Raw genomic sequence first — 16,629 nt, 5'->3', positions numbered from 1 at the left:
CAGTTGAAAGCAGACAGTCAGACTCCTGGCTTTTATAGCCTAGTGGTTAAAGCATGTGTGCAGTCCTATTCTATGGGTCCAGGACTTAACCCGGCCCCTGTCAGCTGTTTCTCAGCCTTTCTGTGCCTCAGTTTTACTCATCTGTAAAGAATGTAATAGAAAAGCAAAGCCTCCCTGTCTGAAGGGAAGAATGCAAAGATTGGATGAATTTCAGTTAAACTAGTTTCCTTAACTGATTTAGAAATAAGAGTTCTGGGGGTGCCTGGGTGGCTCAGTCGGTTAAGCGTCCAACTCTTGATTTCGGCTTAGGTCATGATCTCAGGGTCCTTAGATGGAGCCCGCATCTGGCTCCATGCTCAGCGCAGAGTCTGCTTGTCCCTCTCCCTCCCCCTGTGCTCGCTTTCAAGTAAATAAATAAATAAAATCTTAAAAAAAAAGAAAGAAGAGTTCTGGATCACTAACTGCAAAATAAATAAGGATATAGATATTATCTTCTTCTAGTCTCCTCACTTACTAGCTGTATAACCAGGACAAGCTATTTAACTTCCCTCCACCCCAGTTATTTCAACTCTAAAATGGAGATTAGAATAGACCCAGCTAATAGGGTCTTTGTGTGAATTAAAGGGGATAACAATAAACTGGGGTTTACACTACTAGTACATGGCCAAGGCCACCAAAAACATGTTGAGTGTTTACTGCCGGGTGTCGTCCTAGGTGCAGGGGGATCCAGCAGCCAACAAAACAGACAAAAATCCCTGCTTTCACGGAGCTCCCGTTCTAGTTGGTGGAGACAGACAGTAAGCAAAAGAAACAGATTAGAAAATACAGCGTGCCAGATGGTGACAGATATTAACAATCTGTTTGTTTTATTGTGTGATAAATGTGTTCATCCCTTGCCTAGAGCACGGTTTGCTATTTACGTTTTCCTCGGTGAGGTCCTCCTTGGCGGTCCTGGCCGCGGCTGGATGGGGCCCCGTTGCGCGCTGGCCCCTGGTTTGCAGAGCCAGCGAGGACCTGAAGCAGCAGTACTTAGAGCCTGTTGTAATCATGAAGATTTTGTTCCAAGAAAGTCATAGGAGCAAAGTAGCTAAAAGAGGGAGGTGCTCTGTTGAAAGTGCCCTCCTGCCACAGTGCTTTGGGGTGTCCCCTGGGCAGCCTCTCTTTTCTAAGTCTCTTAGAGCTCAATTTGGAAACTGCTGACTTGGAGGCAGTTGTACACTTCTACAAAAAAACGGTTTATAAAAATGTCTGCAAGGCTGTGGTGAGGAATGGCGCTTCAGATGCTGTGTCTGTGGAGGCGTATTTCCAGACCCAGTGAGTAGAAATTCGGCTCATAGTTACCACATATGATATTCTAATGAGCTGAAAGGGTAAATAGTGTTTTCAGAGCATCTCACTTTCCCCCAAGAGCTGGCTTGGAACAGCACTTCTCAACTTTTTCCTTCCTCAGCGCCCAGAGAATGGATACTATCTAGGTGGGTGACAAGCACCCTTCTTCACTGCAGACCAGCCACGACCCCTCCCTTCTCGCCTCTCATTCAGATCTTCTCAACCAATTGCCAATAACTGTAGAGCTGATTCAGTCAGATGGGCCAGGTTATGCTGCTGTAACAAACAGTTCCCACATTTACACACCAAATATATTCTGGTCATGCTGCATACTCAGACCAACGTTAGTTAACACCCTGGGGGTGCTCTGCTTTTTGTAGCTACTCAGGGACCGAGGCGGATGGAACCCCTGCTTCAAAAGGGACTCCCTTCCTCATCCAGGAGGGAAGAGGGCATGTGGGGAATCGTGTGTTGGCTTTTCATGCCATGTGTTACCTCCTCTTACATTTCACTTGCCAAACAAGTCACATGGCCAAAAAAGTAGAACTATTATGTCTGTAAACAGCCCTAAATGACAGCGATGAGGGTTAACCATGAATCTGCTCTCGTGTATTAAAGCAAGCGAATTCTTTTCAAATTTCTGTGCTTTTCCCAGTGGCCTGAATGAGTGGTGCTGGGGACTTGTAGCCCCGGGAGCAGGAGACCTGAGAATTCTGGGAATTTCCCTCAGGCTCTCCGAGGAAGTGAGCAACACCTTTCCACTCCCCTAGAGACCTGGGGTTTTTATCCATTTTTTATCCCTTTGCCATTTTATGGAACAGCGGACTCTTCTTAACATGGAGCCAAATGTGAGTAGGCATGAGATTTGGAAGACCCTTATTTTGAGAGATTCTATTTTTTTTGTGATTGAACCAGAGAATTCTGATTTATGATGATCTAAAATTAATTTGCATTCTCATAGATGTATTTGTAGTTAATACCACCAGCGGAACCCTCGAGTAAATCTGGTTTAATTTGCATTCAGATTTTGATGGAATTTTTGCCTCCTTATTTTCTTCTCTTTAGTTAGAAATAATCTTTAAAAATTATTTTTTTAAATATTGCAGGGATCAGGATATGCCACTCCAAAATATGCCACTTTGGCATAAACATTATTTTGAGCTGAAGGCAATTAATTGAGAATCAACAGATGTAGGAAGAATTCTCTGTCTTCCTATTTCCTGGCTAAAAGCAGACCATAAATTTCCCTTTGTAAGGTGGTCCCCCCTACACCCTCCACTCTCACCACCACACCAGGAATAGGATAGCAGTTCTTATCACTGGTGATGGAGAATCAGTACCAAGATGAGTCTGCATAAATAAACCTTACTACAATAATCCTTCTCTTCCTTTAGTTTCCCCCATAAATTTCCTAGTCTTTTTTCCACAATTCATTTGTTCCTTGGAATCCAAACCTCTTCTTTTTTAAAATGATATCTAAGCCCCAGAGTCTAACCACTTATTTGAGATCATTTCTTTTTTGTGAACTCCTTTACATGTAAAATATTTAATAAAAGTTGTGTTCCTTTTTTCTCTTGTTAACCTACTGTCAGTCAAATTTGCAGGCTCCAGTCACTGAACCTAAGAGTGTAGAGGAAACCCCTTTGATGCTATTTTATGCTATTGGATGCTAATTTATGAATTATGACATGGGTCTGCTACTGTCTGTAAGATCAAGTGTGGTAGATGAGTCACATCAGGGCTCAGCTGTTCTCTCCCTCCTCCCTGTGCCATGTCCCCCTGCACATTTTTATACTAGTATTATTTATATAAAATGGAAATTGAAGAGAAGATGGTTCAAAAGAACGGGGAGAAAGGAGCCTTAGAGAAGTTGCAGAGGAAGAATGGGTCCCTGCCTTGCTTTTTCTGATGGACAGGGTGGGGGCGTGCCAGTGGATGATGTGACCGGCTGGGCACCAGATGGAGGTGGCAGTTCCTCCTTCAACCCCTCTTGCCCCAGTAACTGCCCAGCTGTCCCCACAGGGCTGTACCCTGGAGATGGCCCTGTTTATTACAATAAGCAAAGCCACTGTGGGTGTGTTGGACAAATCACTCCCCTTAGAAAAGAAGGGCTCACCAATTATTATGCCAGTTGATCGTTAGCGAAAAAAAGAAAGGGCTTTGCAGTTCAAGGAAGATGGTTAATGTCCCTCTGGTTTTAAGCCATTCATGATTGAATTGAAGCCACCTGATGGCCTGGTTTTGTTTTGTCTGGAGGCAGAGCAGAGGAATTAACCAGAGGGGGAAAATATGCCAGAGGAAAAAAAGGTAGTTACCAGCATCACAAGTGGATTTGATTAGGGAAAGATAAAACAGGCAGGCTTTGAAGGCCAAGTTGTGTGAGTTTCTGAATAATCGTCCTCCTTTTTGTGTTCTCCCTCCCAGTTCTGACCTTGCCTTTAACTTGGAAGGCTATATTTTTGTATTCCTGAATGATGTCTTCACAGCAGCAAATGGAGTTTATACCAAACAGAAAATGGACCCAAAGGTACCAGATTTTCACTCCTATGGTTTTTAGGCTTTGAAATTGCATGAAAAAAAATTTGCAAAGTTGGCATGTAATTTAATTTACATGTAATGCTTTATAAATCACTAATTTCTTTTCAGTTATCTTGTCTGTATGGGTTCTTGTTACCCCTGACCTTGCAAAGTTTTGGGTGAAAATAAGACAGGGAGGGAAAAGATACCACTATTTTCGACGCAGAGGCAGAATATATAAAGAGGAGATTATTTTGAAAGGCAAATAAAAATTAAAAGAAGGTTTTTGCCATCCTCCTCAGTGGCCAAGGCAAAGTCAGGGGTATTCTGAAGCAACTGCAGTTTGAGAGTCTGAAGGCGTGGGTTACAGACAGAAGTTTTGCTGTTTACTGGTCACTGTGACTTTGGACCCTTAACTTCTGCAGACCTCAGACTCCTCATCTGTGGAATGGCTCATGTGTAAGGTCCTGGCCAGCAATAAGTACCTGCCCTGATCAGTAATTGAGCAGCCCTCCCCCCGCCTCCTGAGAGACTGGTGGCCCCCCTGTCAAGGCCCCTCGAGCTTACCCCCACCCCAGCTGTTCCGGAAGCTCTGGAAGATGAGCCAGGCATATGTTGCTTTGTTCCAAGTTCTTTGTGTTGAGTGAGGGAGTTTGCTCTGATGGACAGACTTATTTCTATGAGCTGTTTTTTCTGCACGGACCTTTGTTTTTTACTGGTGGCAGTTTTACAAAAACAGGTTTGTTGCCTTTTGAGGGTCCCAGTATGTCACCCTTTATGAAAAATGGTGGAGAAGTGGTGTAGCCACTTTAATGAAAAGTAAATGTATGCAAGATAAGAAAACAAGATACCTGGTATTTTAATACTGCTGCTCCTTAACGGAAAGAGCGGATATTTTTAAGGAATTCTGTTTATATTAACATTTTAAATGTTCTTCATTCTGTTCCAGGTTTCCCATTCTGAATACAATACTTAAAAAAAAAAACAAACCAACCAACCAGTTGGAATGGTAGAGATGGGTGGGACCTGGGAGGCCTTCCATGTTCATCCGTTTTATCTGCCATTTTTGTGTAAAACAAATGTTTATTTTGCTATCGTGGTGTACTTGAAGTAAAGCCTTCTACATTAGGAATTTGCTAAAAAAAAAAAAAAAGGAATTTGCTGAAAATATTCCAACACAGAGTTGGTCAGAATAATTTTTAACTCTGCATAAATACATAGTTGTATAAATGGCTCCAGGAAATCTGATGCTTCATATTTCTAAAATTGAGTGTTTTCTTTGTTTTTGTAGGAGTTGGGTAAATATGGAGTGCTTTTCTACAATGCCTGCTTCATGATTATACCAACTCTTATCATTAGTGTCGCTACTGGAGACCTTCAACAGGTGAGCTGAGGACGGTCCTTAATTCCTGCGTAGCAATCTCTTAATAGTTAACTGCTGGTACTCACTACAGTGAAAAGTGTAACGGTAACTAGGATTTGCAGGGGGGTACGTACATGAAAGTGAGCTCTCTGATATCGCCAGTAACATCTTTGGCACGATCCTTTCTTTGGTATTTATCTTCAGACACATGGGAAGCAGCAGGAAGTAGTCACAAGAATCTGGACTTGAAGATTTTTTTTTTTTTAAATGACAGTAAAAATCTGAGTTTGAGTCTTAATATCCCTATTTACTGATGTGGGGATCCTGGGAAAGCTAACTTAGAAGGGGATTTTGATAGTTTTTAAAAATGGATTTAGTTATCTACTGCCTTTATAATGGACCTTTTGAAACACAGGCAAAGTAGAGAGAATAATTTAATGAACGTCATGTACCTACCACCCTGTGTCAACACTTTTGGCATTTTGCCATTCTTATTTCATCTATTCCCATCTGCTTGCATTTTTTTTTTTTTCTCCTGGAATATTTTAAAGCAAATTCCAGCAGTCATGGCATTTTGCATCTAAATATTCTGGGATGTACACTTGAATTTTGAGAATGTGTTGTTCATTTGGTGTTTGCCCTGCTTACCAGTTCACCGCACACACGTGAGAGACAAAAAGAATGGTCAGTTAGTAGGAACAGAGGAGGCCCAGCTGGAGGGAGTGAAGGCCAGTCTCAGGAAGGGCGAAGATTCGCCCCGTAGCATCCACAGTCGCCATCTTGAAGCATACCAGCCCCTGCCAAGCTCTACTTTTTCAGGGAGTTGCCAGCCATACCACTTCTAAGAATTTTGTCTGTATCTTAAGGGAGATGCTTAAGTTCGTGTGAGAAAATTTGCTGGGCAAAAATTACGATCCAGCCTGGCCTCTGCCCACAGAACCAAGCCCCAGACATTAACTCTCTTGTTACCAGACCCGGGGTGGGGGTTCAGAGGGGCCCTATGCAGTAGCCGTTCACCCACCACGTGACAGTATTGCTGTGTTTACTAACCAGCATGCTTCTGTGGTGTATACAGGTTGAGTGGATCCCATTTGTAGCCTTTTAGGGGTTTGAAGACTTTTGAGAAGGCTGCAGGCTCTTGTGGGCTCCTAGGGTGGATGTCAGGGCTTCTCATTCTTTCTTAAAGCTATACTTTCTCATTTGTACAATTCCTTTCCAAAAGAGGAGACAGCAGAAGAGCTTAGCAGCAATGTTATGAATGGCATGGTGACCAAAAACTGAATTTTAGGTATCTTATGAGTTAAATCCACTAGATGTATCATGTTAATAATTTTATAACATTGTTTCAGTAGGAATGTGTGTTCCCACATCCAAACCATTGCTTTATAAACTTGTAACATGTGCTCTCAGAAGTTTCACCTGCTTGTGGGATGCCTGGGTGGCTTGTGGGAGCATCTGATTCTTGATTTCAGCTCAAGTTATATCTCATGGGTCGTGGGATGGGGCCCTACAACGGGCTCTGTACTCAGTGGGGAGTCTGCTTCAAGATTCTCTCCCTCTGCCCCTCCCCCCACTCTCTCTCTCTCTCTCAAATAAGTCTAAAAAAAAGTTTCACCTGCTTGTAATGCTTTGCATCACAGAATTATTATACTTTCTCAGTTAATAATAAAAATAATAGCTAGTATTTATTGAGGACTTATTCTATCAGATTTGTTCAAAGCATTATACATGAACTATTTCACTGCTTTCCACAGCGGGCCTCTGAGGAGAGGGTACTGCTATTATCATCATCTTTTAGACAAGGAATCTAGAGCACAGTGTTTAAATAGCTTCCAGGGATAGCAGGTGAGCAGGCAGTCTGACTCTGGAACACAGCTTCCACTGTAATCCCAGTTACTTTATTGTGTATGAAAAGTGTTTGTTTCTTTCCTTCATGCATGAAAAACCATAACCTAGCACTTATATCTTAGAAAGTACAAGAGGCTGGGCGCCTGGGTGGCTCAGATGGTTAAGCGTCTGCCTTCGGCTCAGGTCATGATCTCACTCAGGGTCCTGGGATCGAGTTCCGCATCGGCCTCCCTGCTCCTTGGGAGCCTGCTTCTCCCTCTGCCTCTCTCTCTCTGTCTCTAATGAATAAATAAATAAAATCTTTAAGAAAAAAAAAAAAAAGAAAGTACAAGAGGCTGAACATATACTTTAACTTATTAAATAGTGATGTTCTAGAAGAATACTATGCTCCTATTTTGGCTTTTGGTGCTGAACTATCTCAATATTTACCATGTCTGGCCTCTTCTGTTTGCCTAGGCTCCTAAGATTTCAAACAGAAGTTCCTGTAGGTACCTTAGAGGCCCAGATGTGGTTATTACTCACTGTAATTCCAGATGGATCAGAACTAAATACATAGATTAATTTAAAAATCTATATGAAAATTATAATTTAGAAAAAAATAGAATGTGTTTATAACTGTAAGAAAGGCCTTCTATAGGGGTGCCTGGGTGGCTCAGTCATTAAGCGTCTGCCTTTGGCTCAGGTCATGATCCCAGGGTCCTGGGATCGAGCCCCGCATCAGGCTCTCTGCTCTGCGGGAAGCCTGCTTCTCCCTCTCCCACTCCCCCTGCTTGTGTTCCCTCTCTCGCTGTGTGTCTCTCTCTGTGAAATAAATAAATAAATAAAATCTTAAAAAAAAAAAGCCTTCTATAAAAATGACAAAATACAAAGTCATGAAACTAAAACTTTGACTCTATTTTCATTTAAAAGTATTATATGATAAGAGATGCCAAAAGATATGGGGCACTTTCTGTAATCAGTCATTTTTAAAACCCTGTAGAAAAAATGGTGGTATTTTTCACTAGTAAGATTGTTCTGCTCTGTTCCATTGAACCATAGCAAGCTTCTTCCAATCGGTTACTTTTTTTTTTTTAGATTTTATTTATTTGAGACAGAGAGAATGAGAGAGAGAGAGCACATGAGAGGGGGGAGGGTCAGAGGGAGAAGCAGGCTCCCTGCTGAGCAGGGAGCCCGATGCAGGACTCGATCCTGGGACTCCAGGATCATGACCTGAGCCGAAGGCAGTCGCTTAACCAACTGAGCCACCCAGGCGCCCCCAATCGGTTACTTTTAACTATGGTTGAATCCATTTTAGATTGTGAACCAAATACAATAAAGAAGAGAACTTATGTAATTAGGTTTGTTAGTCTAGAAAATTGTCTTTTATTTGCAGTTTGGTGTGATTGTACCAAAAGCTGATTGATGAATTACGGTGAAATGTTAACTTATTAATGGAAGTACTTTGCTGAGTCATTTTTCCTGGTTGACTGGAGAGGATCGGAAGTTGTGGTAAGACTCGTGTGTATGATTCACTGCACTGGAGGTCACTCCTGGACCTTGGACTTACACAGTCAACAAATCTGATAACAGCACCTTGATTTTGCCTCTGATTAGCAAAGTCAGCAATGCCAGCTCCTCTTGTCAACAGTTTCGGCCCCTGGAAAATACCGATTGGGTGACCTTTCTTTAGTCATTTGATTGCTGCAGTAGGTTCAGAGTACATGGTTTATTACAGCTGATGAATAGGGAGAAGTAATAGGACTTATTTTTCTGATAAAAAAGCCACATAAATGCAAAATAAAAAAGATTCACATTCTATCATACTTTTACAACAATAACAAGTCTACAGGAAGCAGTACTTTATTGTTATTCATCTTTAATTTCTGTTTTTTAAAAATATTTATTTACTTGAGAGAGTGTGCATGCAAGACAGCATGAGCAGGGGGGCAGAGGGAGAGGGAGAAGCAGACTCCCCACTGAGCAGGGAACTCAATGGAGGCTCGATGCCAGGACCCCGATATCATGACCTGAGCCAAAGTCAGATGCTTAACTGACTGAGCCACCCAGGCGCCCCCTCTGTTTTAAAATAAATGTCATACTACATTATTTTTTAAAATGTCAGCAGCACAGCCTCATCATTATTAAAGGAACAAAACAAAACTAAAATCTATTAAAATTTAGAGTGGCAAAGAATCCAAATATTTTTATGAACATTACTATATAGCCCTCAATGGTTTATATGACATCAGGAATATATAGTTTTTATTTACTGTTTGCAGAAATACTTACAGCTTGTTGAATCAATAAATATTTTTCTATCCTTGGTTTGAAGTTTGGAGCATATGGTTTTTTCTTATTGCCAGTTTTATTTTAATTTTAGATATAGAGTGTTTTCTATGTTTTATGTTTGGTTTTGGTCTTTGACTGCCTTGGGTATTTTCTGCCCCTATGATTGGCTTAGGCTTGCCAGTAAGACAGATTCATATTTATTATTTTTCTTTCACAAGTAAGCATTTAAAGAAAAGAATTTTATGATGGAAACTTTCAAACCTATACAGAAGGAGAACAAGTAGTATAACAAACCCCATGGACCCATCAGCCAGGTTCAACAATAGTCAACATTGATTGTGTCTCTTTTTGATAAGAGAGTAGGCAAAGTCTCACTAATGAAACAATGACAAGCATGGCAAGGATGTATTAATTGGAGGAGAATTCCATTCTAATTGGCCTAAAATTTTTGAATTATAAGCCTGACAAATATTTAAAGAGTTTTAAATCTATAAAGTTACTAAAACTTGACTAACAAAGTTTTGCCTAGGAGAAAGTGAATAGAATTTATATTTAATTATGTTATTCAGCACATACTTAGTGTAGTCTTGAGTCACCTTAAAATCATTTTTGGATGCAGGCAAAGGACAAATCATGAATAAAATGCTCCTTTTTATTGTTACCTGTCATTTCAAAAGGGTTAATTTCATTTTCTCAGCTAAGAGACTAAGACTAAGGTCTTGGAGAGTTGAAACTCTCTCATAAACTTCTCTGTCCCAGCTCCTCCACCCCGATTACTTGCTTGCTTTGTAAATAGCAAATAATAGTTTATTTGTTCATAATACTTACTAAGCATTTGTAAATTCTTTTTTTTAAAGATTTTATTTCTTTAGAGAGAGAGTGCATGCTAGCAAGCAGGGGAGGAACAGTGGGGGAGGGAGAGAATCTCAAGCAGACTCTGTGCTGAGCCCAGAACCCAAGGTCGGGCTCCATCCCATAACCTTGAGATCATGACCTGAGCCAAAACCAAGAGTCAGACGCTTAACTGACTGAGCCACCCAGGCTCCCCAAGCATTTGTAAATTCTTGAAAACAGTTCACAGACTTCGTTTTCTGAACTTCCCAACATTATTAATTTTATGATAAGCTTTCTTCTAAGATTATTTATACAAAGTAAGCCCAACCATGATTTTGCGACTACGGAAACTATAGCTATGTTGTGTGCTTGCCATGTGCCATCTTCCAAACAATTTCATTAAATCCTCACGTTGACCTTTTGAGGAAGTTTAAAAAAAAGATCCCTCTTTTGTAAAATGAATCTGAGATCCAGGGAGTAAAAGTAATATGCCCAACCTCACAAGCTGGTATTGCCTAGGATTTTTTAAGTTGTATTTTCTGTTGGCAAAAGTGTTTCCTGTACTAAAACACACAATTTGGTAAAAGCCATAGGTTTAAACTGCAATATTATTAGTCTAACCATTAGTTTTCTTTCTTTTTCATAATAGGCTGCTGAATTCAATGAATGGAAGAATGTTCTATTTATCATACAGTTTCTTCTTTCCTGTTTTTTGGGGTAAGAAACCATCCATAAGTAGAAGCTTGATCTATATGATATGTCTTGACAAATCAAATCAAAATACACATTCTATCTGCTCTGTCAAAATCCCTTTGTCTGTGCTTCTCCAGCTTTTTCTGGAAAGTAGCCCTGCAGCAGAGGAGTGGAGTGGGACCCAGGATCCCTGGGAACACAGCCAGAAGACCAGGAGCAAGCATGAAACGGTTTTATTTTTGAAAGTCATGCCGATGTCATATTCTACTCCAAAATATGATGTTGCCTATTGATTTCGGAAAGTTAGTCTGAATGACATCAGCTGATGTATCAAATTCAGTACTGTTTGTTGTCTTGGGCACAATGTCCCAAGTTTTTCAAGATCTTCCACCTCACATAAATATGTGGAAATGATAACCATTTATGCTAGTGCTGTACCTGCTGTATTCAGGGAGATTTTTGAGGTGAGATGTCCAGGCCATTGTACTGTCCCAACAATTTTAGACTTTTGTTCTTAAAATTTTCCTTATGTCCGTCTTCCTGTTGAGAAGCCATGCAGCTTGTGTCTTTTTTTTTAATCTTCTAAAAGCTTGAAAATTCCTTTTCATGAATAGATAATACATGCAACTGGTAAATAGTCCAGGAGCTGCAACAGAATGCACAGGGAACATAAGCTCCCCTCCCTTCTTCCCTGCTGTCCAGCACTGCAGTTTTCCTCTCCAGAGGTAACCACGGTTTGACAAGTCCTTGGAGTATCCTCCCTGAGCTGGGCTCCCTGCATATACAAACACCCGTGTCTTATCTCATGTGGAAAGGTGCTTTGAATGACTGTCTCAGGGAATTAGTTATCAAAAGACTTTTCCTGTGAAGAAAGATGGATTTCCTCCTTTTTTTTTTTTTTTTTTACTACCAATACTATAATTTTCATTATGTTTAAATGAACTAAGAGCAACTCACAATCTCTTTGATCAACACTTAAAAATTCTCAAACTTGATTTTAATTGCAGTGATTAGTCATCTATAATAAAAACATTTATGTACATCTTCCATTTCACTAATTCTCTCTTTAGCTGTGTCTGATTTGATGTTTAATCTGTTGATGGACTTTTTAATTTTTTTTTTTTTTTGGAGAGAGTGCATGAGTGGTGGGTGCGGGGGGCACAGAGGGAGAGGGAAAGAGAGAATCTTAAGCAGGCTCCATGCTGAGTGTTGATCCTGACATGAGGCTTGATCTCACTACCCTGAGATCATGACCTGAGCTGAAGTCAAGAGTCAGATGCTTAACTGACTGAGTCCCCCAGGCCTCCCAGGACTTTTTGATTTTAACAATTTTATGTTTTATTTGTAAAAGTTTCACGGTTTTGTTTTTTTTTTTCAAACTTTTCATTCCTAGTAGTCTCTCATTGGTGATCTTTGTGATTGTAGTAACTTTCATTTCTTTAAATGTTATGCACACAGCTATTCTATATTCTGTATCTAATGATTTCAATATCTGCAGTATTTAAGAATCTAAATGTGTATGTAGTTTGTGACTGTCAAACTGTGTGTGGTTGGTGACTTGTGGTTGTGAGCATATTGCTTAATCTAAGTGCTGTGGGCTGATTGCCAGTTCTCAGATTGCAAATCTGAGAAACTTTTCTGTAGGGACAGATTGTTTTTGCTCCTGCTGGTAGCCAGGTATTGCCCTCTACCTGGACCACTACAGGCATTTTCGTGGGTCTAGGCTCAGTGGGCTAAAGTGTCCCTCCCAACCTGGAGTTTGGCTCAAGGCTCAGTTTCTAGACAGTGCTGTTCTGCTAAGGTCTCTACCCTGAGGCACCCATGTTCTCTTCCAGCTGTCCTGCTGCTCTGACTCCCGCCGGGTCCTAATTCTTTCCCTCTGTTTCCAGGGCCTCCTTTTTTAAAGGAGGAGAGTCTGGGCGACCTCTTGTGCCTCTTTCAAGACCAACAATCTCTCAAGTAGTGTGTCCTTTCCTGGCACAGGAAGGTCCCGTAGGGCCCTTAGGCAGCCATTGCCAACTTAAGTGAAATATTTGTAGTTTTCTCAGTTGTTGTCTCGCATTTTACTTTGAAAAAAATCTAAGCTGTGTTTGTGAGTTACCCTTTGTCAAACCAGCTTTTCTTTTCTCTCTGATTAAAAAAAAAAAAATTCAATCCATATCACACAAACTCAGACTAGCACCTTTCTCTGACGAAACCCAGATTTACCTATGGACAACAGAGCCAAGTTTCAAAGTCTCTTCTCATTTCACTATAAACTTGATGAGATACTGTTTCTATTTTTGTTTGCTTGTTTGTTTTACTTGCACTATCCTGCTTAATCACTCCTTGAAGGAAATCAAGAACTAAACCCTGCGAAGTCTCTGTCCTCAGTGATGATGTGGTGGGCGGGGCCTACACGGGAGCCTCCACTCTTTGGGGCTTGCCTATCAGAGGCTTGACCCCATCTGTATATAATTCCGTACAATTCCCCCCCCACTTAATAATGTGCTTCTTAGAAAACAAATACTCTTGATAAAAGTTTTTACTATGTCATCAGTAGTCCCTTTGCAAATGAAAATGCCATAAAGGCATAGCAATTATAAATAAATCAGTAAAAAATGATGGAATCTTTAAGATTTCAGGTTTTATCCAAATTTAAAGATTAAAATTAGGTAGGTCTGTTTGTAAAGTGGGTCTTTTGAGGACACTAAAATCATGGCACCCTTCCAACAGCTAGGTGTCTGAACTCTGGAATCAGAGGGCCTGGGTTTGAATCCTGGCTCTGCCACTTGTTAGCTCTGGGCCCTTGGACAAGTAAGTTATCTAACCATTCTGAGCCTCAATGTCCTTATTTTTAAAATGGGATCTTTAACGATGATATAAAGTATCTGATTCATAGGATGGAGTTATATGGATTGAATGAGCTAATAGTGGTGAGCACTTAGCGCATGCTGGACACACGGCAAATGCTCAGTAATGTTAAGTGTGGTTGTTATTGTTAATATTTCTATTTCTTGAGGTCCACGTGTTTTGGGCTCGCCTCCTTTCACCCCAGACAGAATTGGTACTACCAATAGTCCATGGCTTCAACCATTTTTCTTGTATTACATATATAGTTGACTCTTGAACAACACATGTTTGAACTGTGTGGGTCCATTTATGTGTGGATTTTTTTCAAAAAATACATACAGCTCTGCAAGTGCATTTTCTCTTATGATTTTCTCAATAACATTTTCTTGTCTCTAGCTTACTTTATTATTAGAATATAGTATATAATGCATATAATATACAAAATATGTGTTAATTACCTGTCTGTGTTCTCAGTAAGGCTTCTGGTCTACAGTAGGCTATCAGCAGTTAAGTTTTTGGGAAGTCACAAGTTCTCTCTGGATTTTTGACTGGGCAGGGGTTCGGCACCCCTAACCCCTGTGTGATTCAAGGGTCAACTGTACTTTACCTTCAGTGGTCATATTTGAATCCTGAAACTGCTCTGGAAGGAAGCTTCAATTTCAGCATGGTGGCTTTTTCAGAATCCTTTCTTGAAGTTTCTCACTCAAAGGATTGAGTCATTTATTTCTTCATAGTAAGAGAAGCCATTGTAAGCTTCTGAGCACATTCTCAGTTTTCAGAACAACTGGTATGGGGCTCGTTTGTCCCTTTTCTTCGGTCCTTGCTCAAGGAATGGCTCAGGGCTCACACATATGCATCCCAACCCTTGATTCCAGAGGACTCTGATGCTCAGCTTCTTATTTACTTTGACTCTTTCAAGTTTGCATTTCAAACTTGCGTTTTCTAACCACCAAACCCCTGTCCCGTGTTAAATATATAATTACAAAATTTTAACACTTTAAAAATGTATGTTAAGTGAATGGAATGGTGAAAAGGGCAGACTTTTAATTTTCTTTTGAGTTAGGGTGGACTCAGCTTTCAGAAATGCTATTTGTAATCAGGAGTTTGTAAATAAAGCATATGATGAGTTTAATTATGTCCAGAAGGTAGACTGGATTGTGGGAGCTAAGATAATTTAATGCAGGCAAAAGCAAAATATAGACTGAAATTTAAGTTGACAGACTAGATTTTAAAAAGCTGGGGCACCTGGGTGGCTCAGTCAGTTAAGTGTCTGGCTCTTGATTTCTGCTCAGGTCATGATCTCAGGGTCATGAGATCAATCCCTGCAGGGCTCGGTGCTCAGTGGGGAGTCTGCTTGAGGATTCACTCCCTCTGCCCCTCCCTCCACTTGTACACACACACACACACACACACACACTCACTCTCTCTCAAATAAATCTTTAAAAAGGTAAAATATTTGCTCTGCAGGTATTTTTAATCTTGCTGAAAAATTATGGGCCCTGGTTCATTCATACCAGCAGCAGGCACCAGCCCTCAGTCTTTGGAGGTGATGATTCTAATCTGTTTCTGCCCCAGTAGCAGACCCTTTGATCCCACTGAAGCAGTAATATAGTCCTTAATAAAAACATGAAAGTACCAAATATTTTTTAACCACAGGATAAAAGAATTTCTATTCCTTGGACCCTCACTGATACTGCTGGGATGTAGCGCATGAGAGAAAACAGGATTCTGCAGACAGCTAGGGCACAGGAACGACAGAACTTTAAAGAGTGCAGCTATTCCCACATTCCCAATAAACCAAATCTTAATGTAAAATTGGTGCTCTGGGAAGATGCACCATATATATGGTATGACTTGGGCATCCCTGGCACACCACTGAGGTCTTGGATAGGAGTGTGTTCTTACTAGAGATGGGTGAGCTGAGATTACTTGAAATTCTTTGAAATCTGGAATTAGAGTACTATGCTGGGGTGCCACTGTGGCTGATGGAAGGAATGTAAACGTGGCCTGTTATTGTTTGAATATTTGTGTCGAGTTTATGTAAATGCTCCTTCACGGAATGATAACCAGCACAAGTTGTAAATGAGGTCATTTGAGTTCTATTTGTGACTGCCATGAGTGTGTCATACAGCCTTGGGTAAATCAGTTTTTTGTATCGTTTTCAGAAACAGTAAGCACCTTGGAGCAGGAGTTCTGTTCCAGGGGTTTCTATGTGGGCACGTCCGTCTCTTGGGGATCTATAAACCCAAGCATGCTGCTGGTATCTGTTGTCTGAATGTGAATCCATGTGTGTGTTATTATTTTTCAAGTGTACATAGACGATATCTGATTTAAAAATGCAGAATGGCAAGAAGCTACTGTTAAATATCTTTGCATTTTATTAATCCACAGATGCTAAAATCAAAACTACTGTCATGCAGAGGTTGACCTTTTTAGTGTTAAAAATGGTATGGTTTCCTTTGAACTGAGTTAATGGAGGTTCTTTTAGTTTAGACCCTTGGTCGTCTTGGCCAAAGGACTACATAGGTGCCTATTCGCATATAGAAATAGATCGTTTCTTAGAAAATTGTAATACACTACTTTGATCCTTGTGGTTTTATATTTGCCCTCTCTGGCGACACCTAGTGGTTATACTAAGAAGTGCCGCCTTTTTGTCTAGAGGCCCTCCTTAGGACAGTGGCTATTTCAGACGTCCCCAGGCCTCAGAGAGGGGGTCTCCTGTCCTCAGCCCAGCTGGTGAGTGTGTGTCCTACTTGCCCACACTCATGGTATATGGATCCAAGGGATCAGCCAATTCTGAATGCAGGTGGAGGTGGTTTCACTAAAAGGTGGGATGGAGAAAACGTTGCATGATTGGAACCCTGGAGTAGGAATTTTTTTTTTTTTTAAAGATTTTATTTATTTATTTGACAGAGAGAGACACAGCGAGAGAGGGAACACAAGCA

At 40.7% G+C, this 16,629-nt stretch overlaps 1 protein-coding gene across 1 annotated transcript in view; it reads left to right on the top strand.

The window, feature by feature from the left end:
* Positions 1-16,629, top strand: part of SLC35D2 (solute carrier family 35 member D2) — a 50,349-nt gene that overhangs the window by 26,803 nt on the left and 6,917 nt on the right. The window contains exons 7-9 of the mRNA XM_081802942.1: positions 3,754-3,856; positions 5,138-5,230; positions 10,809-10,876. Of these exons, the coding sequence (XP_081659068.1) occupies positions 3,754-3,856; positions 5,138-5,230; positions 10,809-10,876 (264 nt within the window). The remainder of the gene's footprint in view (positions 1-3,753; positions 3,857-5,137; positions 5,231-10,808; positions 10,877-16,629) is intronic.

This window comes from Leptonychotes weddellii, chromosome 14 (assembly GCF_054177405.1).
Source record: "Leptonychotes weddellii isolate Sample4059 chromosome 14, ASM5417740v2, whole genome shotgun sequence".
NCBI classification, from domain to species: domain Eukaryota; kingdom Metazoa; phylum Chordata; class Mammalia; order Carnivora; family Phocidae; genus Leptonychotes; species Leptonychotes weddellii.
This window is presented reverse-complemented; position numbering and strand designations above follow the sequence as displayed.